We start from the raw sequence: 26869 nt of genomic DNA on the forward strand, positions 1-26869 counted from the left end.
AGATTCACGCATATTTATTTTGTTGCAAACTTACATCAACCATGACAGCAAGGGCTTTGTTGTGATGCTGAAAGTCTGAGTGAAACATTTCATCTTGTAACCATTTAGCCACACAGCTAGACATCTGAGTCTTTAGCTGCTCAATGTATTCATCCCGTGGAGTAGTAAAGTTCCACTTAAGCACCTGGAAAAAAAAAAAACAGTGAAAAGGGGCTGTAAGGTGTTTAACTGAAATAAGGTAGAGAATTCTATTTTAAGCAGTCACAGGAATCAACTTAATAGGATATTTTAAAATTCACCAAGATTAATTTGTAATTAAATATGAATACAAAATGTATTGTCAAGCTGTTCTACTTCTGAAAGTTTAACTGAAAATCTTCTAGGAATAAAATTTTCAGCAATTCTTACTTACTTAAAAAGTCAAGTCTCTATTACTGTATAACATGGTGGACACTATTGGCAAAACTTAATAAAAAGAAAATTTGAAATATCTATCAAAATTTAAAATGTACATATTTTATTCTAGAAGTTTAATATAAACATGCTCACATACGTGCACAAAACCAACAATCAAAGATGCCTATAGCAGTATAGTTTATAATACTGAAAGACAAAGAACAACCTAAATGTTCCACACTGTGTGTTCAGAATAAAGAAAGGTACATACATATGATGTACCAGTAAAAAAGAATGAATGCACATATGCATGCAGATATGGACCAATTTTTATGATATTTCAAACATAATTAAAAGAAAAAAGTAAGATGCAGAACAGAGTATGGCATATTCCCATTTATGTAAAAGGAGGGTTATATCTTATACATATATGATTGTATAGGTATAGAATATTATTATTTCTGGAGCAATACATCAAACATATAGTAATAATTTTCTCCCTGTGGAGGGAGACTAGAGTGGGAGACAGGCTTTTCATACTGTACTCTGCACTTTTTTTGTATTGTTTGAATTAAAAAAAATATATATATATAAAATAAATGTATATATACATATATTCAAAAACATTTTTAACTGCCTAATAAAAGTAACACAACATCAAAAGAGAAATGATTGAACTGGCCATATATAGTTACCAAATCTATCTTTTAGGGTATCAGGTATGAGAAGGATTAAAGGAATAGCACATTACATATGTGTAATTAATAAAAAAATCAATGACTGCTTTCAGGTATTTGACTCTAAAAATAAAAAAAACAAACAAACCAAAAACCCAAATCCAAAAAACTTCTATTTCTTTCTACTTGGAGGAAAAACAGGCAATAGCTCCATTCCATAGTTTCTTTTGCAGGTATTAATGCTACCATAAAGAAGTCTTAGAGAAACAAGATATAACTTATAAGCAAAAGATTCAGATAATTATTAGATATTTCACAATATGATTTCACATAGAAAAGTTATTCTTGATCACCAAACAAAACAAAAACAAGCAAAAAACTTACGAAGATTCTTATTTCTTTCTTACCTTTAACCCTTTTTCATCTTTCATTCTTTGCTCCTTTCCATTTGGAACAACAATAAAAATAGGACCAGATTTGTCTTCATCCTCCTTTAGGCTGGTTTTGCTGGGCACTTTCTTTCCTTGCGCAGTCTACAATCAAGGTGCAGGGAATGCTGATTAGCTGACTACTTCTTGGGCATTTGCTGTTACTGCCCAGTAAAAGGGCACTCTATAAACCAGAGACAACTCTCTACATCATATTCCACATGAAAGAAACAAATGAGCCACAGAATCTTGCATATGATATGTTCTTGTATAGATTTTCTAGAACTGCTTCTAAAAGCATTCTTAAGTAACTGGTGTGTGGTCCTTGCACTGGCATGTGATGTAGCTGGAAAAGCCACTATTATCTATCACTGGTCTGGGTCACAAACTATTTTTATTGGGTAGTTCTTTAAAAAATTATTGAGATATAATTGACATATAATAGGTAGTTCTTTTCTTTCTTGAAATCTTCAACACTGTTTATAGTTTTCCAAATTAATGACATTTTGAATGTCATTCACACATTTCACATCACTTAGTTGAGAAAGCTTTTCTGTTTCTCTCCATATAAAATGTATCTCTATCACATCACTATTAACAGGATACACTTTGAACCTGTTTATAGAGCAAATTGCTAGAAATATTTTAAATACTTGTTATCAAAGTGGTTTTTAAAAATAATCCAAGATTTAGAATCTTTGTATCAGATGAAAAGAAACTATAAACACATAGTATATGCATTTAAGGTAAAATTTGAATTTCATTACTGGAATCATTATTATTACAAATGCAGCAAAAGTCTGCTATTTCTAGTAGGCCAGTATTTCTTTCTAGTTCAAACACTGAAGTCATTCAGTCAAAACAAATATGAGATCATTTATGAGAAACTGCTTTGTCAACTGCAAGAGGCTGGGAAAAAATGGCATTAAGAACAGAGTCAAAAATACTTCAAAGCACTTGTGATCAAAATACTAAAATAAGCACTTGTTAAATTTGGGATGAGGACAGGGAGGAGGACAGGAAAAGAACAGGACAGGAAAAGCTTCGTTGGATAGTTCAGAAGATAACTACCCAATTAAGTTAACTCAATGAATTGAAGGACCCAAGTATAGGGAAGGCAAATGAGTATTATTTAGAAGAATAGCCATAGACTGCCCCTTTTAAAATTGGGATGTAATAATAAATGTACTAGGTAACAAAACAGTTCCTCCTCTGATATATTTTCATCAGTGACATGCAGTTAATGAAATAGTTTTCTCTATTTACATTTACTGTTAGATTTACTATTGACTGCATAGTTCTGCAATTTTCCTTTTGTATTAAATAGTGAATACTCTGAATACAGTGACAAGCTCTGAATCTTGATATAGAAACTGATGACAATTTGCTGTAATTCAAAAACATGATTCAATGAAAAAATAGCCAGGGGATATTTAAGGCTGAGCATTTGAAAACACTTCTTTAAACTGTTGAACTCTGCATGAATGCTGAAAGGATTGGTGATGCATCAAATCCCATTGGTGTTGGAGAAAGAAGGTATTTTGCTTGAGTCTAATCAGAATACCTTTTAGTATGATGACTTAGCTGCCAAATTTGAAGGAAGTTGCTTACTACTGAAAATCTTCCCCAAAGATCTGCATGACAGAAACCATGGCAGCACATCCTGAGAATAGGATGTCTTTGTTTTGAGGCCTCATTAAAAGTAAGCCACAGAAACTTGAATAAATACTTTATAATTGGCTAATGTCAAGAGTAGTAATGATCTCACCTATGTAAAATGATCCTTAAAAGAATGACTCAGTGTATAAAACACACTTAGAAGCAATTCTACATCTAAGGTGCAGAGTTAACATACCTTTGTTTTAGAGGAAACTCCTAGAGCTTTGGCTTTTTTTGGATCAGGCTTGGGTTCTACAGCGCCAGAAACAGAATCTTCAACAGGTGCTTTGAGAAAATAAAAGCATGGACTATAAATACAAACTCTAACTAATATCCCTATATTTTGGGCAGGTTAAGTATATCATGATGGTGAGAAAGCCTGCAGTTTTAAATATATCCATTTTTAAAGTGTTTTCAGTTAGGTTTTTTTCCTAATTTTTTTCTCACTGATTTCCTCTTTAAGTACAATTTCATGAAGTTAATTCAGAAAATTGACATTTCCTTTATCAATCATTTAAACTGCAGTTTAAAAACTATTCCCTAAATGGCAGTTAAAAAACCCTTTTTGCTAGATTGATACTTCCTTAAGGGTAGGGCCTGTCACCTTTGATACCAAAGTATATATACAAATAGCAAGATTCCAACAAATGTAATAACTGAATATATACACTTTGATACCAACAATTTTACACATGTAAAATTTCCAACTTTTGTAACATCAGTAATTTCTATCCAACTAAATAGAATACTATTATTTTGTTTAAGCAATAAGTCTAGAAGAGCAGAATTTACAGGTTAGTGTTCTATTTATACATTATGGAATTTTAACATCAGGATGAAGAAATCAAGAATTTTCCCTTAAAAAAGTTTAGTAAATATTAGAATGGATCAGCAAACTGCCAAGCATAGGGAATGGAGAACTCATTCATGAATGAGCAAGCAGAGTTCTCTGCTGATTCAGGCACTGGCTGGCTGTTTGGCCTTGCAAGTCACCTAATCTTTGGTGTTCCTCATCTGTGAATAAAGGGGATTAAGCTAGATGGTTCCAATTCCCCTTCTAACTATTAATATCCAATAGCAGAAAATAGTTGCAGAAACCTTAAAAATGAGATGGAACACTTGCTTTCTGGAGTATTTCAATGTGCTACTCCAAAACTCCTTTTTGGAGTTGGAAACTTTTAAATTAATCATCTTTTGAACTCTCAGTACAGTTTCTGACATAAAACAGGTACTTAACTGTTTGTGAAAGCATGGGTGAGGAGACGGAGGGAGGGCTTGGAATCTAAGCCATAGGAAATGTGATAAAAAATGAAGACTGAATGAAGACTCTTTTAGAGTTCCCTTGGGCTATTTTCCTTCCCTTTTAACCCTCTTAAAATAGAGTTACCTGAGGCAGGCTGGAATTTAGCTGGAGCTGACCCTCCCACTGGTCTGGAAGTTGCTTTAGCAGGTGCAGCGGGCTTGGACGGCATGTTCGCTTTGGCTTTCTCTAGCATGGCCAACACCTGATCTTTAGACGTTGGCTAGGGAGACAATACAACAGAGGTGAGAGGCCACATAAATGATATATTCATACTATGCTTACTAACAGATGTGCTGTCAAATTCTTGAGCTCCTTGTTTTGAAATACCAATGAAGGGAGGCAGCACATAATCCAAGAGAAGTTCACACACATTATGAAGTCACACTAAATTAGCTGCCATTCTAGAAGGTCACAATTCTCACCCCTGCAGAGGCAGCAGATTCTTTGGAAGTTCTACACTACTAAGTATTTTATTTCTGCTTTCATTGGGATTTCAAGTTGAGACTCATAGGAGGTAATGTGATCTTCTGCCTATATAAACTCATGTCAATATTTTCCTAATGGCTTTTAATAGCAGCAGCAACAAGTAGTAGTACTTTCAGTTTCCCCGTAGCCTTGGCCATTTTCTCATATCCTAAATGCATCATGAAGAATGGCAAGGCATCTTGGGCCTTCTTTCGCACATCTCCATTCCGATCCTCTAGACAGGAGTAGAGGTGGGGAACACAAAGGATGAGGTCTGTGGGGGTGGTGCGAAGAGTTGGTAGTTTCTCAGCCAGCCAGCCCAGAAGCTGCCAAAAGAAATAAAGACTAGTTACACACTTCACGTAGAAAACTAATTATTTATGATCTTAGACCTAATGATTTCATCAGTCCCAAACACTGAATTAGTTCTTACACTACAACTTTCCAATATGAAATCAGTCATTTCCATTGTTTAATGAAATAATGAATATGCAATGATGCCAATCATCTAAGATAAGGACATAGTTTTGTTTGTTTGTTTGTTTTTTTACTTAATTTTGCTGGGGGAAGGTGATAAGGTTTATTTATTTATTTTTTGATGGAGGTAATGGGGATCCAACTCAAGACATCGTGCATGCTAGGCAGGGACTCTACCATTGAGCTATACCCTCCTCTGAGGACGTAGTTTTTTGGACCGTATTTGAGCATTAAGTTATAAAGCTTCAATAATTATTAATGCATTTTAACAATGAAAAACTTTCACTTATTTATTTTTTTTTAATTCTAAGAACTATTCAGCTAAAGATGCAAAATATTTGATCAGAAGTGACAAGTACTACTAGGACTTCTGTTTTCTGTCTCACATAGTTTTTTTTCCCTATGCCTTTAAAATAATTTGTATTTGTATTTATTTTTAAATTGAAATATTGAGAGGATTGTAGATTCACATGTAGTTTATAAGAAATAATACAGAGATCCCATGCACTCTCTACCACATTTCTGCCAATAGTAGCACTTCATGAAACCATAATAAAGCATCACAACCAGGATATTGACATTGATACACAATCCACTGATCATACTCAGATTGCCCCAGTTTGACTTTTTCTCATTTGTGTACGTGTATGTATTTAGTTCTCTACAATTTTGTGTGTGTTAATATATCCACTACCACAGTCAAAATTTTGAACAGTTCCATCCCAAGGATCCTAGGTGTTGCCTCTTTTACAACCACACCCCCATCCCTCCTACCCCTCCCTCCTCACCTAAATCCCTGGTAACCACTAATCTGTTATCCATTTGTAAAATATGAGATTTCAAAGTTATATAAGTGGGATCATATAGTATGTAACTGTTTAGGATTGGCTTTTGTCACTCAGTATAATTCCTTGGAGATTTATCTAACTTGTTGCATGCATCAGTGATTTCTTTCTTTTATTGCTAAATAGTATTACAAATATGGATATACAATAGTTTGTTACAACATTCACCTGTTGAAAGATATCTGGGCTGTTTCCAGATTTGGGCTATTATGAATCAGTTGCTATGAACAATTGTACATAAGCTTTTGTGCAAACATATTTTCATTTTTCCAGAATAAATGTCCAAGATTTGTTGGGTCATACAGTAACTACATGTTTAGTTTTATAAGAACTGCCAAATTGTTTTCTAGAGTGGTTAAACCATTTTATATTTCCACCAGGAGAGTGTTCATGTTTCTCCAAGGATATCCTTGCCAGCATTCAGTGTTATCACTACTTTTTATTTTAGTAATTCTGATAACTGTTTGTGATATCTCATTGTACTTTTATTTGCATTTCCTTTTTTTTTTTTTGCATTTCCTTGATGGCCAATAATGTTGAACATCTTTCATAGGTTTATTTGCCATCTGTATATCTTCTCCAGAGAAGTGTCTGTTGATGTCCTCTGCCAATTTTATAATTAGATTTTTTTATACTATTGACTTTTGAGAGATCTATCTATATATCTATATATCTATATCTATATCTATATATATATATATATTCTAGATAATAGTCTTTTATTGGATATAGAGTTTGCAAATATTTTATCCCATTCTGTAGTTTATCTTTCCATCTTCACATGGTCTTTTGCAGGTAACAGTTCTTAATTTTGATGAGGTCTAATTTATTAATTTTTCCTTTGATGAATTGTGGTTTTGGTGTCAAGTCTAAGAATTCTTTGCCTTAAGAATTTCTATATCCTGAAGAATATGTATTTCTCCTACATTACTTTTAAAAGTCCTACAGTTTTATGTTCAACGTTTAAGCTCATGATACATTTTGAGTTAATTTTGGTAAGATGTAAGGTTTAGGTCAGGGTTTATTTTTTTGTCTATGGATGTCAATTGCTCCAGCATCATTTGCTGAAAAGGCCACACTTCCTTCACTGAATTACTTAGGTAACTGTCAAAAATTAGTTGCTCACATTTCTGTAGGTCTATTTCTGGGTTCCCTCTTCAGTTCCACTGATCTGTCTCTATCTTCCCCTTCCCATTCCCCCATCATCACAGTGTCTTGATTACTTTAGTAATTTAGTAAGCCTTAATATATATATAATAGTGACTTTTTCCCCTATTTTTTCTTTGTCAAGATTGTTTTAGCTGAAATATAAATTTCAGAATAACCTTGACTTTGTCTTAAAAAAAAAAACTTGCCGGAATTTGACAGGAATTACATTAAATGCATAGATCAATTATGTATACATTAAATATATAGAACAAATATCTCTACTATGTTGAGTCTTCCAATCGACAAACATGGCATGTCTCTACGTCTATTTGGGTCTTCCTTGGACTCTTCATCAGTATTCTGTAGTTGTCAGTATACTTACTTTTTATTTGTTTTGTTAAGTGTATATCTAAGGATTTCACTTTCGTTGGAGCAACTGTAAATGGCACTGTGTTTATAACTTTGGTTTCCACATGTTCAATGTATTATAAAAAAAGTGATTGACTTTTGTATATTTATATTACATCCTGTAAAATCTCACTGAACTCATTTGTTAGTTCTAGGAGTTTACCTATAGATTTCCCAGGGTTTTCTATGTCGATAGTTATGTTATCTGCAATTAGGAATAGTTTTATTTGTTCTTTTTCCAATTTGTATGCCCTTCATTTCTTTTTCTTGCCTTATTGCAGTGACTAGAACTTCTAGTAATATGCTGAGTAACAGTAGTGAAAGTGGACATTCTTGCTTTGTTCCTGATCTTAGGGGGAAGCAGCCAGTCTTTCACCATTAAGTATATTATCATCTATAGAGGTTTTTTGCAGATTTTTTTTTATCAAGTTGAGGTAATTCTCTTCTATTACTATGCTGAGTTTTAAATCATGAATAGGTGTTAAATTTTCTCAAATCTTTTTTTTGTGTGTGTGTCAACTGATACGATTTTATGACTTCTTTGGCCTGTTGGTATGATGGATTACATTAATAGAGTTTTGAATGTTGAACTCAATTTTTATGTTGCGATTAAAACGTCTTATTTTACCATTTAAGAGTTCAAGAAAAGAGAAAATTTCACAAAAGGCTAGTCCTTTAAAAAGTTTTATTGTTAAAAAGGCAAATGAAAAGAAAAACAAGTAAATGAATAAAAAAGCTCAAGGGATGTGGTTTCATTTTATTAGCTGTTTTATGATGGAACTCATTCTATTCATTTAAGTATAGTGATTACAAAGGTTCAGGCCTCTATGAAGGTAAAAGACATGAATAAAGCACATCATATTTGTAGTACTAACCTCTTGCCTCAAGAAAGGATTTTCCTTTTTGAGCTCTTCAGAAAGATCTTCCCCCTCCAGCCATTCCTTCATGCCAGTCTGTTCTGCCCAAGCATTCACAGTTGCTAGAGCAGCAGCTCGAACATTGTTCTGAATGGACGAGAGCATTAGTAAAGATAATATCAACTATGATTTGCAGGTAGAGAGTGAAAAGCCTGTTACTTTGTGAACATAAACAATGGAGGTTTCTCTAAGGCCCACATGAACATACTTGGAACATACTTCATCTCCTTTGAAACAGCATGTGGCCCTATGGTTGTATTAAAACTCCAAAGTAGAAACTACAAACTGTAAAGGTCCTATACTTAGTTAATTAGGCAAAACAGTGACCTGGGCATAAAATGCCATGTTAGAGGAATAACTGCTTAGGTTTCGTTTCCTGACTCTCTAGGGACTCTTATGTCCATGGTTATCTGCTAAAGAATGTAATTCTACATGTTGGAGAACTCATAGTGGTTAGACAGAAATTATTAACAACTTCATTGAACACTTACGTTTTATATTAATTTGTACTCATAGAATGAGGACTTATTGACATGAAAAATACTAAAATAGCTCAATTCCTCTAATTAAATGAACCACACAAAAATAAAGATTCACTCAAATATTCAATCTAGGGATAAGTAGAAGAGGCTTGCAACTTTCAATGAGACAAATTCTAGACTGTGAAGCTATAACTATCTTACTGAAGTACTGGGAGGCCCTGCTCTAGTAGTTCAGGGAAAAAAGGCAATAAATACATGATCCCAAAATTCACATATTTATTGTCTTTATACCAATACTTTTAACAATGATATCATAATCATAATAGCAACCATTTTTTTGAGTGCATATTATATGAAACAGGTATAAGTACTGTATGTACAGATTCTCATTTAATTGTTAGAATTAAATTTCATGGATAAAGAAAATGAACCTCAATGATGATAAATAACTTATCACGGGGGGTGGGAAGGGACAGACTGGGATTTCAAAATGTAGAACAGATAAACAAGATTATACTGTATAGGACAGGGAAATATATACAAGATCTTGTAGTTCACAGCAAAAAAAAATGTGACAATGAATATGTATATGTTCATGTGTAAATGAAAAATTGTGCTCTACACTGAAATTTGACACATTGTAAAATGACTGTAACTCAATAAAAAAAGTTAAAAAAAAAAAAAGTGGATTCATTTACCTTAAAAAAAAAAGTTAAAAAGAAAAAGATGATAAATAACTTATCTAAGGGTCATAAAGCTAGTAAGTGAGATATCTGGTCACCTCAATACTGCCTGGGAGGTAAAAATGTTTAGTACTTTCCTCCTAATGTTCTCTTCTTTCCAGAGTTTATAAGCTGTGTACATGCATACTTGACTTTTAAGAAGAGAACTACTGTTAGCCCAAGAATGTGGCTGGCCTATTCCAGAATGGAGCTGTGGTGAAGAGTCAGGTTTACCTTGCTGTCTCCAAGGACTGTGATGATAGGAATGCCTAAGTTCTTCACATGCTGCTTGATGTTTGGGCCCATGGCTACTGCCAATTGCTGGAGGATATTCAATGTCTGCTGCACCTGAGTGGGAAGGGCCAACAAGTTATGTTCCAATCATAAGCAAGCTGTGTTCAAAGGTTTGCAAGTTTGCTGCTATGTGGTCAATGCAGTAGGAAGTTTCTGGACTACTTAAGAAACAGGGAAATCAGCTTGTTATGATTCTAAGCAGCTTATGAATACTTTTTAAGTGGTGGCCTCCTCTTTTATCATCAGTTCATAAAGCTGGAGTACTCGAATTTTAGACCAGAGATTTTACTGCTTTAAAATTTTAAAGTAAGGTAAAACCTAGTTTAAGAAAATTCTGACATAAAATTCCAAATTTGAAAATTCAAAATTAAGCTTATGTGTATGACAAGTGGTATTTATATAAAAATATTTAATATCAGAGTCCTGTAAAAAGCAAATCTGAGATTCACCAAAATTTGATTAATAAGCCTGGCATCTACCAACACACCTTGAGGCACATTGAAGAAATTAAAGGAAACTATTTCTAGTTCAAAGCAATAAAGTGACCACTCATTTTTTGCTGGTGAAGATTACTGAAAAGGAATCCCTTGCAGGGGAGAGAGGGGAGAGAAAAAGAATAGGCATATGTTCTACATACCAAGATTTTATTGGAATCGTTGAGTCGACCCTTCAAGGCAGTTGGAAGTTCACCTATGTTCGGTTGGATAAATTTTGCTTCATTGATAATACCTGCCACTTCATCTAGACCTTCTTTCCTGATCTTCCAATTTTTGTCACCAATCTTAGACACTAACTCAGAAGTGATTTTATCACTGAAAAAATAGAAGACAGAATCCTTTATTCCAAGATGTCTAAAATAATAATGATGTCATAGAAGTATCCTTTACTGAGAAACAGAAGGCACCATTAAGAATTCAGCATAATACACCAAATAAATCATTAGCAACAAATCTACCTGATTTCTGTCCTTGGTAAAAGATCCACAACATCATTGCCCCCATCATCTGGTTCGTCTCCATCTTCCCCTTCATCTGTGCCAATTGTGCTGTGTTTGGAAATCCCTCTGGTTGGAGCAGGTGGGCTCTGTCCTTGCATCTACACACAAGTAAGTCAGTAAGGCTAACGAACTTGATGAAGAATATGAGAGCAAACAAGTAGAGAATGGTGCCCATGTCAAACTTTCATATTCCTTCACAATACTTAATTCACACAGCACATATTTGAATTCCTAGATTCCAATTTTGAGACTGTGACAAAAGGTATTTTTATACAAACCTATTAGAATCTGACTTTTCAATCATAAAACTGTCTTTTGACTTGTAAGCCCAAGACAATACAGAGCAAGTCTGCCAAAACTTAGAATTTCAACTGAAAAGTTTACTCAAGGAAGGTCAAGTTTCTTTTTTATTTAAAATAATTTTTATTGTTATATTTAGTGTGCTTTTTGAAAAAGTAATACAGATAAAATGTTTCATATTCCAAAGCCACAAAGGATACACAGGGGAAAACGTTCCATCCTATACTAAGTCTAACCAGTTCTCTTTGTCACAAAGTCATCAACTTCTTAAGAACTCTTCTCAGGGGTACTTTATACATATAAAAGCATATACATACATATTCTTCATTCCAAAGAGTTAAAAGTTTAAACTTAACTTATATGAGCATTCACAAGTTCACCATGGATTGTATCATTTGTGAAGCTTTACCTTCTCAAATTCTGCATCTATCTGGGATAGGAGGGCAGGCTTCTCATCCTCAAAGAACATTCGCAAAGAGGGACCAACGTACAGATACATCACACCAAGCAAGGTGATGGCAGAAGTCCTCACAGCCTGGCAGGACAAAATGAACTTTTCAGATCAGAACAGAACCACAAAGATGGCTGTATTGTACCTATATATGCTGGTATGTACTCACTGGGTTTGTTGCAGCAAGAGCTGTCTTCACATTGCTAATGAAAGCTTTTACATTCAATCTAGAAGAAACAACATTTAGAATTAAAAACAAACAAATGAAAACCTCAAAATACTCAATGGAGTTTTATAAACACAGACTCTGGAACTGGCTCCTTTTGTGTATGTCCCAAGTCTCACCTATTCTGTTTCTACACTCAAAGTAAGCTTTAAATACTAACTATATGCTAATTACTCCTAAATCCAGTGTTGATCTCTCTTCTGAACTTCAGATTCATATATCCAGCTGCTTTTGTGACATTTCTATTTTTATGTCTAGTAGATGTGCTACATCTGTCAAAACCAAACTCCTGATGGTCTACATCTCAACCCCAAAACCTGTTCTTTCCACAGTCTTCCTTATCCCAGTAAATAGCCACTTCATTCTTCCAGTCTCTCAGGCCATTCTTGACTCCCCTCTCCTTCATACCCAATATCCTGTTTAGTTTTACTCTCAAAATATATTCTGAGTCATAATACTTCCAAGCCACTATAATTACTGGACAGGATTATTTCACCAGCCTACTAATTAGTCTCCCTGTTTCTGCCCTTAATCCTTACTGTCTGTCCTCTGACTATATTCTGAATAATCCTGTTACTCTTCTGCTCAAAACTTTGTAATGGTTTTCAATTTATTCAAAACTTTGAGGCTCTACATGACCTGGCCCCTTGTTCTTTCTTCAGTCTTATCTCCCACCACTCCCTACCTCCTCACTCATTCCACTCTAGCTGCATTCAGAACAATTACTCCTTGTTATTTTTAAATGTCACATGTGCTCCTACCACAGGGCTTCTGCACTTGCTGTTTCCTTGGTCTAGAATGGTTTTTCTTCCAGATTGTCATAGCTAGCTCCCTCATGTCCTAAAGGTCTCTGCTCCAAAGTCACTGTTTCAGGAAAGATTCCTGTCTACCCTATAGAAAATAACACTACCTGAAACACTCCAAGGTGATACCACCTAACTCTTTATTTGCTTTATTTTTACCCTGTTGTTCTTATACTTCCTGATGTATTTTTTTTGTTACTGTTTATTGTCATCTCTCCTTACTCAAATATAGGTCCTATGAAAGCAGGAATCTGATCTTGTCCATGATATATTCCCAAGGGCGTGGAACAAATGACTGGGACATCACAGATGCTCAATATGTAGTTGTTGAATAAATGAAAGATCACAGATGAATTAGAAAGAGGAAAATTCACATGGCTTTCCTGTCATGCCAAGAGATTAAATTAAACAATTAAGAAGGGATTATAACAATATGCTCAACTATAGGAGGACACCACAGATACTGACAAAACAAACAATTCTGTGCTTGAGTGATACTTAAATGATAACTTTTAAAGTAGTAAACCATCATTTAGTAGAACTCAGAACACTGTTTTGCAAGTGGTCTATTAACAGGCTTGTTGTGAAAAGCATCATGGCATAGAGAAAGGCAACATAGTACAGCAGTTACAGTATTCTCTCTTGGAACGAGAATGCCTGGATTCAAATCTTGGCTTTGCCACTTTCTAGCTGTGACTTGGGCAGATCACTTAAGCTCTGTGCCCTAGCTTCCTCATCTATAAAAGGAGAGAACAATATCTCACATCGTTTTTTTTTTTATCATGAGTAAATCAAATGAATTATTACTTACAAAGTGCCTGACATAAAGTAAGCTCTATAAACTTGTCATTTTGCTTTTTTTCCTCTCTGTTTTATGAGGGGGAGGTAACTAGGTTTATTTATTTATTTACATTTGGAGGAGGTACTGGGGTTTGAACCCTGGACCTTGGGCATGCTAAGCATGTGCTCTACCACTTGAGCTATATCCTCCCCAGTAAGCTCAATAAACTTCTGTTAAATAAAATACAGTACTCCCCCTTATCCTCAAGGGATACATCCCAAACCCCCCAGTGGATACCTAAAACCACGGACAGTATGGAATCCTATATATATGGTATTTTTTCCTATACATACACCCATTTGATAAACTTTGATTAATAAATTAGATACAGTAAGAGATTAACAATAATAGCTAATAACAGAATAGAACAATTAGAAAATAGTGCAATAAAAGTTACATGAATGCAGTCTTTCTCAATTTCTTCAACTCTACCAGAAATGTGGCAGTGGCTTCTTCACTGGCATATGCACCTCTCCAGTAATTTTTATATTTTTCAGTCCAAACCTATTTCTGAATCTGTGAAAGCATCCTTTTTCACAGTAAATGGCTTGGTGTCACTTATTTCAGGGGACCCCCTACTGAAGTCTTCAATAGTCTCCATGTTTTGAAAGGGGGAACACGTTGCCATCAATCAGAACATATTTTCTGTTCACGTCTCCCATTCACAAATTTAATGCCTTTTCCATCTTAACTAAGCACTTCTAACTTTTGCAGTTTGAGATGCAACAGTGAAACTATCATGAATTTTTTTTCCTTCACAATTTCATGGATAGAAAGTTTATACTTACTGTAGATCTTAGCAACCTTAGCTTACTATTTTTTTCTTTCTTTATTGAGTTGAGAACTCTGACTTTTCCACTCAAAGGAAGGACTTTACAGCTTCTTTTTGGCATATCCAAATTGCCAGCATCACTACTCTTGCATTTTGGGGCCATTATTAAGTAAAATAAGGGTTCCTTGAACAGGAGCACTCCAGTACTGCAGGAGTCGATATGATAACTGAGACAGCTACTAAGTGATTAATGGGTAGGAAACAGTGGACAAAGGGATGATTCATATTCCGAGCAGGACAGAGTAGATTTCATGCTACTCAGAACAGCTCACAATTTAAAACTTATGAGCTGTTTATTTCTGAAATTTTCCGTTTAATGCGTTTTGACTGCAGTTGATCACAGGTACTGAAACTTTGGAAGGCAAAACCACAGATGAAGGGAGTTGACCGTAAACAAATGTGTTCAATAATGCATATTAACTTTGGGAAACAATGGGTTAAACAAGTGTTTCTACTGCAGGACTTCTGAGAGCATTTAATTTTCCAATGTGCACTACAGATCTGTAAAAAAATGTCATTTTATGTATTAATTTCCAAATATATTCGACTAGAAATCCTTGGAATTGGCTTTTCTGTGAGACAGTTGTAAGTACTGGAGGAAAAATAACTTAAGAGAACTCTGATGTTAGTGGATGTCAAAATGCAGGAGCAGAAAGCAATGTAGGCTTTTGAGGAACAAAAGTGGTTTTGTTTTATATAAATTAGATAAGCCAGTTCTGGCTTCTCAGAAATAAGCTGAGATAGCTACAACAAATACAGTCACCAGTTAGAGACACTAGCAAAACATGTACTCTGACTTCTTTCTGACTTACCCAGAAAAACCAAATTCTTTTATTGCATTTGATAGCCAATTCAGAGTTTCTGACTGATTCTTGGGATTCTTTTGTGAGAAAGCCATCGACATAACCTGGAGCAGAAAACAAAACAAAACAAAACAAAAACAAAAACAGATTTGTGTTTTCTCTCATATTTCTCATAGAAATATAGCATGACATTAAGGCAGAAGTAGATTAGGCATGGTTTTTCTGATGCTAAAACAACTGCAAGCATGCCTTAGGAACGAAATATTTAACTTACGTAGGAAAATGACTAAGTGACAGTAGTATTAAAAACATCCTGGACTGTTTACAACTCTTCATTAGTGATCACTTTGGATTATTATGTCTTAAGAGAAAATTATTCTCATTCTTAGAATATTCTTGACTAAGACAATTTTAATTATTAGGCAACAGTGTATTACTAAAGGTAAAAATAAAAATACAGCATCAAACACAATTTTAAATGATGAAGAAAAGAACTAAAGTTTAACTAGTAATTTTAAATTAAAATCTGGGGAAAAAACTGGGAAAACTTGAGGAAAGAGAGCTCTAGACCACTAACCTGTTCAGCTGTCCATGGCAACATACAAGCTTCAGCTATTGCTGTCATAGCTTCTTTTGCATTGTTCCCACATTTCACGTCTCCAATCTTGTCTACAAGGCCATCTAAGGCAATCTGAGCTGAAGTTTTGGAAAAATTTCCCTTCTGGGCAATCAAAGCAACTATGTGAAGCTTCATCTGCATCACCTGAACAAGGATAAGTATCATAGTTATGAGTAAGCCAAAGACATTTATTTACTTCCTTATTTTTTATAGCAGCCTAAGGATGTAACAGAGTTAGGGACTGCTAACTCTGACCAAACTAAAACTAGAATTTTAAACCAAGAAGGAAGATACTTTTTAATCCTTTGTTATTATATATAGTAGCTAACTGAAAACTACGAGAGAAAAAAACCAAACCACTCAAGTGTTTTAAAATATTAACAAGCATTGTTACGTGGAAAGTATATGAACTGAAAAATATTTCTATATTCTCCTCCTCTTATGGTTATTTGCATATAGTACTGAGTACACATCCTAAAATATGTAATAAGTGACCACACTAACTCAGAGCTCCTATAGAGTTGCCCACAAAAATTTACAGCCTTTATGTACATACACATCCAACAGAACTTGGGAGATTTAAAGAAACTGTAGATTTTTAAGTGGAAGAATGGAAGAAATTATGGAAAAGTTAATGTAATGATGGCGGAGGTATGGGACTTCAGACTCTTTTGCCCATAAATAATCCCCTTTGTCCTGTTAGAATATTTAAACAACAAGCACTGGAGAGGAAGTAGAGAAATTGGAACTCTCTTGCACTGCAAATATAAAATGGTGCAGCTATTTCTGAAAACAGTCTGGCAGTTCCTCAAAAAGTTAAACACGGAGTTACCATAAGACCCAGCAATTCCATTTCTAGGTATACACACACACACACACACACACAAAAGTGTTCACACAAAAACTTGTACACTTGTTCATGGCAGCAGTATTCACAATAGCCCCAAAGTGGAAACAATGCAAATACTCATCAACTTGGGAATGGGTAAATAAAATGTTTTATATCCACACAGTGGAATATTGTTTAGCAATAAAAAAGAATGTAGAGTTGATATATGCTATAATTTGGATGATCCTTGTAAAAGCTACAAAAGGCCACATCATTCTATTTACATGAAATGTCCAGGAGAAGTAATCCATAGAGAGAGAAAGTAGATTAATAGTTGCCAGGGACCAGGGGTGGGGACTTGGGGAGGAAAAGGAAAATAGTTTCCTTTTGGGGCAATGAAAATATTCTAAAATTGTATAGTGGTGGGAGTTGCAGAACTGTGAATGGACTAGAAACGGCTGCACTGTACCCTCTAAAACAGTTTTATATGCTCAATAAAGTTGTTATAAAGAAAAATATATATAAAATCTTCTCTTATTATGGGTCTAACACACAGAAGAGTATTAGCTCAAATCAGGTGTGCTTCCTTCATCTATCTGAGAAGCTGCATAAAAGGGAGTTTTAAAAGCGGTGGTATGAGGGGAAGAAGGCAGCGCAAGAACTCTCTGGCATGGGAGGCCTGTGTGGAGCTGCATGGTACAGATGAGGTGCTGTATCACAGTGCTAAGGGAACACAGTGTGCAAGAGAGCTAAGGATCCTAAAGAGAGAACAAGAGGTGGTAGAACAGAAGTAAAGAAGAGACTCGCAAGGAAGCCGAAAATAAACCTGATACATTTCAAACTTCTGTTTCTCATCAGGTCCTATGCATGTCTAGAGGAGAAAGCTCCTTTTTCATTTTCCTTCGTGTACTACGTTTCTACACCTCCCTTTTACACATACTTTTAGGGGTAGATAATGGTACTGCTCAATTTCATCTCCATTGTTAGTGAATTAAACCGGATTATGCGGTAAATTTTTATTGGCAATTTAAAGACTATATTTTTTATTCAAACAGATAGGAAAGCTATCTCACTGTTTATCCCTCCCTTGGATATTTAAAGATGAGAGAGCTTCTAGGCCTAAACAATAAGAAAAATGCATACATATGAATTATACAAACAGTAAGTATTTGTATATATAAGCTTCTAAACGCACAAAGTTACAGTCACATGTTTAAACAAAAAGCATACATTCCACTGCTCATCTAAAATTAGGTGACACATTGGCTGAGCAATTTAAAAAAAATAATAACAAGCTTAAAATCACTATCAAACCTATACCTAATACTCTAAAGGATGATAAAATAAAAATTACTTCAATAAAAATACATTAAATCTCCAATTAAAAAATACCTGAAAATTAGTTTCTTTCCATCCAGGTTTCTTGGCCAGCATCCTCACTAATGCCTGGCATGGCATTTCTGTTCGGTCCATTAGCTCAACAGCCTTGACATAAAACAAGAGAGTTAAGGGATTAATGATTAGTTCCAAGGGAACAGTATATACCAAAATCAAGTAAGTGCTTACCTCTGAAGGAGGGAGGGGAATGGAAATGAGGTGGGTCATACAGAGGGCTTATTTAGTTTCTGTTATAATGCTTTGTTTCTTAAGTTGTATGTTTGGTATATGGCTATAACAGCAATATCACTGAAACCTTTTGTTTCACATTTCAGGAATTCACAAATGATTTCCTCCAAGGAAAGTAAATAGTGACAGTTTTAATTTGCCAACTGTATGGCAGAAACTGCTTATACATATTTTGACTTATTTGATTTTCCTAAAAACATACAAAGTAGAGTAAGTTAGAGCATTTAAGAATCAGATATCCAAGAAGCACAAACTTAGGCCTAAATCTGAGTGGTGGATGTTTAAGACCGGAAGCCAGTTCTCCTGCCTCAAGTCCCAGCCCTCTTTCAGTTTCTGCAAACCCTTCCTCATTAGAATCAGAAAGTGCATGCCAACATGAACTACCATGCTCCTGTCCCACACAGATCTTTAAAAGCTTCTCATACCAAGTGATAATGTCTATTATTTTAAGAATCGTGACAACAAAAAGGGGAACATAGAAATGGATAAGGGGTGGTTTAAGTGAAGAGACCTGTTTGCTGAGTAAGTTTAAGGAACAAATCCAATAATACTAAAATTCATCTAAGCCTTATAATTCAGAATAAACCTAATTGTCTCGAGTAATCACTGTTATGAGAAGACAGAAGCCACAAAAAGCAGATATTAAAAGATAAACACCACACAGTTAAAAAACAAACAAAAAACCCCACCTTAACACACTGCAAAACATGTTTACTGGTTACAGAACGTAACAATTAGGACTAGTCCTTCAGTTATCAACTTCATCACTTCTATATAATGTAATTTTCTTGCACACTCAGCTCACTTCTGGGCACCTACCTTTTGGAACTCTTCCATACAGGCCAGCCTTTCCTTCCAGTTACTGCTATCTAGAAGCTGTATACAGGTAGCAGGAAGGACAGCTGAAGCTTTTTCTTCACATATTTCTATCTGTAAGATACAAAACATCAACATTAACAATTGCTTAAGGAAACAGATGGCAAGAACATAACACCCCAGCCAAAACTACAAGAACACTTCCATAGGTGTGTTTTAGTATCTGAGGATTTTATTATACTAGCATAAAGAAGAAGTTTGTCCAAAGTACAGTTTTCATAAGCTAAAAACGTATCAGTTAACTATATGTTACAGAACTCAGCACAGAAAAAACTCCAGTCTCATCACAGGAATTGACTTTGCAAGGTTTTGAGTTTGAGGCATACTGTGTAATACTGACCGAGAGCTCAGGCTCCACTATTTCTTTAGTCTCCAGTGCTTTCTTGTTCTTGGTTCCAGTGCTCCCTGTGCCTCCTGGTGCAGCTGGTTTCCCCTTCTTTGGTGGCCCACCAGCCTAAAAGCAAATAAAAAAATAATAGACCATGTAAGGGTTTAGAATAGTGGTTCTGAGACATACTGGGGTCAGTGATGCCTTGAAAATTCGATTAAAATGAGGGATCACTGAACCAACAAAAAAAATCCCCGTATCTTTTATGCCCATAGAATTTTGCAATTTTAACGGCAGACAGACCTCCTGAAGATCACTTGTAGGGGAATCTGCAGAAGCTGTATTAAAAACCTCTAATTCAGAATGAGCTAATGAGATAAATGAAATAAAATTGATGGATTGGACTTATCCTATATTTACAGATTAATGTGAGAATTAATGTTTGACGCCTTTATATGCCTCTAAATCTTTCCTACACTTGTAAAGGACAAAGGACAATTTCTGCATGATAACATTAATTCAATATTTAACCACAAGGTTCTCCAGTAACATGAGGATATATTATTACTCACTGCAGAACTAATTTGTAAAGAGAGACTAAGTTATGGCAACCTCAGTGAGTGTTCTAGTTATGTGAAGATGGCCATCTCACTGAATACCTTTTTTTTATTGTTCTAGTAGTTCTATAGTTGAATTGTTTGAGTTTTCCAAGAATACAATCATATAATCTATAAAAATGATATATTTAATCTTATCATGGTATCCATCAATTTGTATGTGGTTAAGAATTTTTAACAAGATATGCTGAAGAGGAGGGTAATGGCTCACTGGTAGAGGGTATGCTTGGCATGAATGAGGTCCTGGTTTCAGTCCCCAGTACCTCCATTAAAAAAAAAAAGATAAAATTTATTATATTCCTTTTCTAGACAGACACTTGGACCAGCTAAGCCACAGGGCCCTTCTTTTATATTCCTTTTCAGTGTCTGAAATGAGATTTCTTTTGGTAATTAAATTTAGTAATTTTTCTAATATCAAACCATCCTTGCAATCCTAGAATAAACTCCAGTTGGTCATACTTTTTATTGTACCCACTGGATTCTATTTGCTAATATTCTATTTAAATATCTTGATTTAAATTTATTTCACCCCAGGTTTGAAAGGTCACAAGAAAATAGTAAAGTACACAGCCAATGACAGTAACATTAATATGGCAAAACACATCAGTGTTCACACCATTCCTTCTACTTATTTTGGATACTTGTTAAGCAATGTACCAAACTTAAAAAGAAAAGATAAAATGACCGAGGACCAAATTAGTTTTGAACATCCAGACCTGTTCTGAAATCAATGTTATTTTGAACATATCCTCAGATTTTAACGTGTGGTTAGCAAAACTGAGATGCTGATTCTTAATCAAATGGAAACCTCTAATACTTGCCAGTTTCTATCAGCAGTATGATTTTTTGGTTCATAATAACAATCCCATAAAGAAAGATTTAATTGTCTTCCAACTGTAAAAATAGAAAATTTTACACTCTTTGATTAACCAGAACATCTCTTCTGGATCTTTTTCTGTAACAGCACTTTGTATAGGAAGGTACCTCAATTAACAAATCTACTTTTTTAAAAAATAGACATCTGTGCTCATTGGCTTAGTAAGTTTATTGGCTAATATTATTCTCCTTATCTCATCAAAAGAGTAACTAAAGTAGGTCCTTCCCCACCCCACATACAGCCTATTTTGGAGCGGGAGGGGGGCTGTGGGGAGAGGAATTCCTTATAAGAGAAAGCCAGCTAGCATGGAAAGGTTTAGCAAGATAAGAAAAAGTCTTAAGGTATTGTCCGGAGAGGCAGGAGCTGGGGAGAAAGAAGAAAATTGCAGACAACTTCCTGTACTAGAATACTGAAGAGACAGCATAACATGAAGGAAGGTACAGACTCTGTAGCTAAAGATACTTGAGTTCATATCCCAGTTTTGCAACTCTGGTCATTCAACAAATATATGCCAAGTTACTGCTATATGCCAGAACCGCTTCTATGCACAGGGGGTCAAGCAGTGACAAGATCTCTATCTTTCAAAGTTTACAGTACAGTGTGGGAAGACAGAACAAGCAAACAAACAAATGAACAATGAAAATACCAGAGTGAACTGTAAGAGCATGTGTACCTTGCTGGGCCCTGGAAAAACATGAGCCACAAAACACTTACCTCAAGGGTTGTAATGATGATTAAATGAAACTATGTAGGTAAAATACTTCACAAAGTGAAGCTCATTAAATATCAGTTCTCTTTTCCAAACTCCATGCTGGGATTCAGGGTAGGGAAAGAGAATTGAACTTTTTGCATCTGCAGAAGATGCCTTCATCTTAAGAGAGTAGAGTCCAGGAGAAGTATTCATTGAAAGAATGCCATATTTGCCCTTGGGCAATTGCCCTCTTCTACAACACAAGGTGACAAGACCTTGACAGAATGGCAACTTGGTCCTGCAACTCCAGAGCATTATTAACAAAATGACCAAGGTGATGTTTTAATGTTAAGTGCTGTTATTAATGTTAAGTGCCTTGCCACACTTTATTTCATTATTTAATGGTACTTTCTGATGCCTTAAAATGCATTCTTATATCTTCATTACCATTTTTATTTCTATTAAACTTTCAAATAACCAAATGTATTTTTGGAATATGCTGTCTTCATTAAAAGATGTTCTGCTGTCTTTTGAATGTGGTATTGAGTTCATTTCTCAAATGAAATCATATTGAAGAACAACCATGAACCTGAGATTCAGACCCTATCTCAATAAATTCTAATTTTTAAACTATATTTTCCAAGTCATCTATTAACCTTAGTAACAGGTGCCTTTTTTAAGGGTCCTGTTTTAGGTGCTGAAACATCTTTTGTGTCCTTATCTCCTGCAGCCCCCGAAGCAGCAGCCCTTCCAGGCACAGGCTTGAACTCCTTCTTGTCAGCTGCTTGTCCAGCTTTCTTACCATGTACCAGCTCTACTTTTTCTGAACATTCTTTGATCTGGAGAATGAAATTGAGATAGACATCACTGAGTCCAACTTTGAAACACAATTACTCCATTACTTAATAAGTCATTTCTAAAACACAACTGCATGAGAATTCAGAGAGAAATTTCCTTTTTCAACAAATTATCCAGACTTCCTTAGTAGTAGATATACATTAATAACATCTTACATTTTATTTCTATGCAAATTATAATTTATTAAAATTACAACAACCATATTTTTGATGGAATACATTCATATTTAGAAAGGTAATTTTCCAGTTACTAGAAACAAAATTTACTTAAAACATCACTTTTTACCTCCTCTACAGATTGGTTGATTTTATTATTTTTTTATTTGAAAGATATTTCTACTAATCAAGAATTCTGATCAAAAGGATACAAACCCATAATGCATAGAGATAGGACTCCTATCCAATTTCATTACTATCCATTACTAACCTACCTTATCAAGCTTGAGTTTGTCCACATCAGCTAAGAACGGGTTTACTGCTTTCTCACCAACCACCTTCAAAGCAGTACCCAATGCCTCAAATGCAGCATCTCTGACTTCTGGAGCAGAATCATTGATGTGCTATAGTGCGGAAGTAAGCAAAATGATCTTAATACAAGGTACTTTTGGTATTATTTATTTTAATTCAGACTGATGGTTGCTGGATAAAAAATTTGCTTTTTTATAATTCACAGAAGCAAAGCTTAGCTTTTTTTTTTTTTTTTTTTTTGCCAATTAACTGTTACTCTTTCACAAATTCTTTTTTTTGCTGTTAACGGAGGTACCGGGGATTGAACCCAAGTCCTCGTGCATCTTAAGCATGCACTCTACCACTGAGCTATATCCTCCACCCTCCTCACAAATTCTGAGTTAAGGAAACCTCAAAGGAAACCTCTAGTAATCCATTGCAAGTAAGTGCTTTCTTTTCTGCTTACTCACTATCTAAAATGCTTCACATTCAAATGATATTCAAATACCCTAAATTGGATGCTTATACTTGGCCACATCCAGCTGGGATCAGTTTATGGGCCAACTAAGAAACAAAATGTTCAGTGGAATTATAAAGCTAATTTGTGCTTTTCTTCAAGAATAGGAACACAAAACAGTACAAGAATTTGGATTCAATTTCCAAAGCTGCAGAGGGTCTGCTCCTTAAGACAATAATCTACAGTCTTAAAATCAAGCAGTCACTGTACATAATTAGTAGAAAAAAATCTTGCCTCGGTGTAAAATATTCCCCCATTTCAAAGAAAGTCTATACCTTAAGTAGAGCAGCACAAAAGGGCTTCAGTAAGCTCTTTGGCAGGGTAGAAGCAGTGCAGTGGCGGAAGCTTCTTGCGATAAAAAGAGATGTCTGTTGCTTGATGGTTGGATTTTTATTATCCATTACTGCTAAAACATCCTCACTAATGTTCTGTAGTGTGGTCTTTAGAAAGAAAATGTGGTCAATGAACTTTTCTCAACTGTAAAGAACAATCAAAACATCACATTGACAAACTACTGTAGACAAAACCGCAAACTCTTGTTGTCAACTTACAGTAAGGAAGATTGCATCAATTGCCTCCTGCAGGGCTTGTACCACTTGAGGCTTCTTCTCTTTGAATTTCTCCAAAATGGTTGGTACAACCTTTAAAAGTGAACAGTTGGAATATATTCAGAAAACATGGTACAACACTGGTGAACCCTAAAAACATTATGCTAAGTGAAAGATGCCAGTCACAAAGGACCACGTATGTATGATTCCATTTATACGAAACATCAGATCCATAGAGAAAGAAAGTATATTAGTGGTGGCCAGGGTCAGTGGGAGGGGGGAATGGAGAGTGACTGCTAATGGATATAGGGTTTCTTTTTGGAGTGATGAAAACGTTCTGGAATTATTTAGTAGTGATGGTTACCCACCCTTATGAATTTTTTTAAAATCACTGAATTATACACTTTTAAGAGGGTGAATTAGCATATAAGTTATATCTCAATAAAACTGTTATTAAACAATGTTTGGCTCTACCAAAATAAACCAAAGAAAGTAAACATCTAAGTTGGATAAGAAGCCTTTTCCTTTCTTGAAAGGCACAAGAATCTTATGCTGGAACAATCTTACACCTGTACCACCAAAGCAATGCTTCTCAACCTTTTTTTTTGCATCTATACGTCATATAAACTATACAGTCATTTTTATCAATAACATCTCTTATGAGACAAAATGATTCTCAATTAGGTGGAATTAGGGCAGGGAAACAGGTAAATTATACAATTCTTCCTCACCACCCAAGATTCTGATATATCTCACTGGACTGGGATGTCACCTGCCCCTTCACCACACTGAAGAAACAGTATCAGAAATGATAGCAATTTTGATCAGAATTAGAGCTTCTTATTCAGTAAAGTTAGAATTTTAAAAATTTTTATTGTATCTTGTAAACTGTCACTAATTCATTAAATATTTACTGAATGCCCAAATATAGGTATTAAGTGCCAGGCACTTTGCTAGGAGGCAAATTAAAGTTGTTCTTTTAAGGTCTAAAATAGATAGCAAAGCTTAATGCCCCCCCCCACCAATTAAAAAAAAAATTCACAGAAGTGATACAGATTAGAAGGAATATAGTTCCCATGGAGAAATATAAGACTTTTTAATACCAGGAGTCAGTTATAAGCTTGAAAATCAAGATACTTTTTAAGATTGTTTTTTGTTTGTCTTTATTGAGGTAACACTGGTTTTTAAGTTTCACATGAACATTGTAATTTGACTTTTGCATGCTCACCACCAAAAACTTAGTTTCCATCTGTCACCATACAATTGACTCCCTTCACCCATTTGCCCTCCACCTATTGAAAATCAAGATATTTTAATGGCTATAAAGCTAAAGTTCACTTTTTCATATATTGCCAAAAAGATAAGCTTATACAAATAGCTAAAGAAAATGAAGCTGAACCACATTAATATGCTTGTTATCAAACACTGTGTATGATATAATTTTAAGGGAGGGAAAAATACCCCAAACTATAACAGCACTAGAGACATTCTTTAAGCTGCATACCAAAATGTCACAAAGCTAGAATCAGAACTCAAACTAGAGGACCAGGTAATCATCCAAGTATAATTTAGTAAATTAAAACATACTTTAAGAATTGTTTTCTAGTTTGAAGAGTTATTTCTAATACAAAAGTATAAAATATTCTAAGTAACACAAAACTGACCAAAAGCTAGTCAATACACTGATAGCATACACACATGGAGATATTATATAATAAAGACTGACTGCTATAAAAATACTGATTATAATTTTACTCTAACTCATGATTTCTATGTCTAAGGGTTTTATAGATCCTTATATTTATTTTCCTAGTAACAAATTAGTCATGATTTATTTTTATTTGGTAGTGTCCTTTTTTTTTTCAGTTAGGTTCTCTGAAATTATTTTTAATGCTATGAGTAACTAAGCTCCAAATACCATAACTAAGTGAGGTTAGATATTAGCTTCACAACATAAAACTGGCACATGAATACTATTAGAAGACTCTTAAGTCAATCGGGGAAATGAATGATCAAGTGGCTAGCAAGTTGAACCCTAACATTCAGTACAGTCAATTTTCAGGATCCTAAGCCATTCTAAGTAGTTGAGACGAGATTTAGAGGCCAACTGACAGATGCCAGAATTAAAGAAAACATCTCAACTTATTAAAACTGTTACCAAACTTGACTGCTTCCAAATTTATAAAAGGAAACGGTACATTCAACAAATGTCTCTAGTCAGTTTCTTTTAATAAATCAACAATGTGACCTATATAAAATGTCTCAAGTATATAAGTACATTATTTTTTAAAATAGGAAATGACCATTAAATACTTTTTTGTATTATCCATATAAAAAGATCTAAGCCAAAGAGCTGATTTAAAGCATAAAGCAAACTAGCCTGTCATTCTTGATAATGTTGTTCATTTGTATCTAAAAAGGAATGTTACTTACATGTCCTGCATATTGTCCAAACTTCTTCCTTAGCCCAACAGCCAGGCCAGTAAGACATTTTGCTGCCAAAGCTACCAACATGACATTGGTGTCCTTTCCAACAACCTACAAAGGCAGGGAAAAAGGAAA

At 34.7% G+C, this 26869-nt stretch overlaps 1 protein-coding gene and 1 non-coding gene across 8 annotated transcripts in view; both read right to left on the reverse strand.

Annotated features, from left to right (window-relative positions):
• CKAP5 (cytoskeleton associated protein 5) overlaps positions 1-26869 on the reverse strand; it is an 89641-nt gene that overhangs the window by 19413 nt on the left and 43359 nt on the right. For all 7 annotated transcript variants that reach the window (XM_006212285.4, XM_072969887.1, XM_072969885.1 and 4 more), the window contains exons 9-29: positions 26741-26845; positions 24311-24400; positions 24035-24199; positions 23227-23355; positions 22595-22777; positions 19766-19879; positions 19369-19479; positions 18316-18408; positions 16053-16238; positions 15485-15579; positions 12140-12197; positions 11929-12054; positions 11178-11317; positions 10860-11034; positions 10163-10276; positions 8683-8811; positions 5060-5254; positions 4548-4683; positions 3357-3445; positions 1481-1606; positions 35-184 (exon numbers count right to left, since the gene is read on the reverse strand). In XM_006212285.4, the coding sequence (XP_006212347.1) occupies positions 35-184; positions 1481-1606; positions 3357-3445; positions 4548-4683; positions 5060-5254; positions 8683-8811; positions 10163-10276; positions 10860-11034; positions 11178-11317; positions 11929-12054; positions 12140-12197; positions 15485-15579; positions 16053-16238; positions 18316-18408; positions 19369-19479; positions 19766-19879; positions 22595-22777; positions 23227-23355; positions 24035-24199; positions 24311-24400; positions 26741-26845 (2709 nt within the window). The remainder of the gene's footprint in view (positions 1-34; positions 185-1480; positions 1607-3356; positions 3446-4547; positions 4684-5059; positions 5255-8682; positions 8812-10162; positions 10277-10859; positions 11035-11177; positions 11318-11928; positions 12055-12139; positions 12198-15484; positions 15580-16052; positions 16239-18315; positions 18409-19368; positions 19480-19765; positions 19880-22594; positions 22778-23226; positions 23356-24034; positions 24200-24310; positions 24401-26740; positions 26846-26869) is intronic.
• On the reverse strand, positions 23550-23622 carry TRNAL-AAG (transfer RNA leucine (anticodon AAG)). Its single transcript has one exon. It is a non-coding gene; the product is annotated as a tRNA-Leu (tRNA).

Source organism: Vicugna pacos, chromosome 10 (genome assembly GCF_048564905.1).
Source record: "Vicugna pacos chromosome 10, VicPac4, whole genome shotgun sequence".
NCBI classification, from domain to species: domain Eukaryota; kingdom Metazoa; phylum Chordata; class Mammalia; order Artiodactyla; family Camelidae; genus Vicugna; species Vicugna pacos.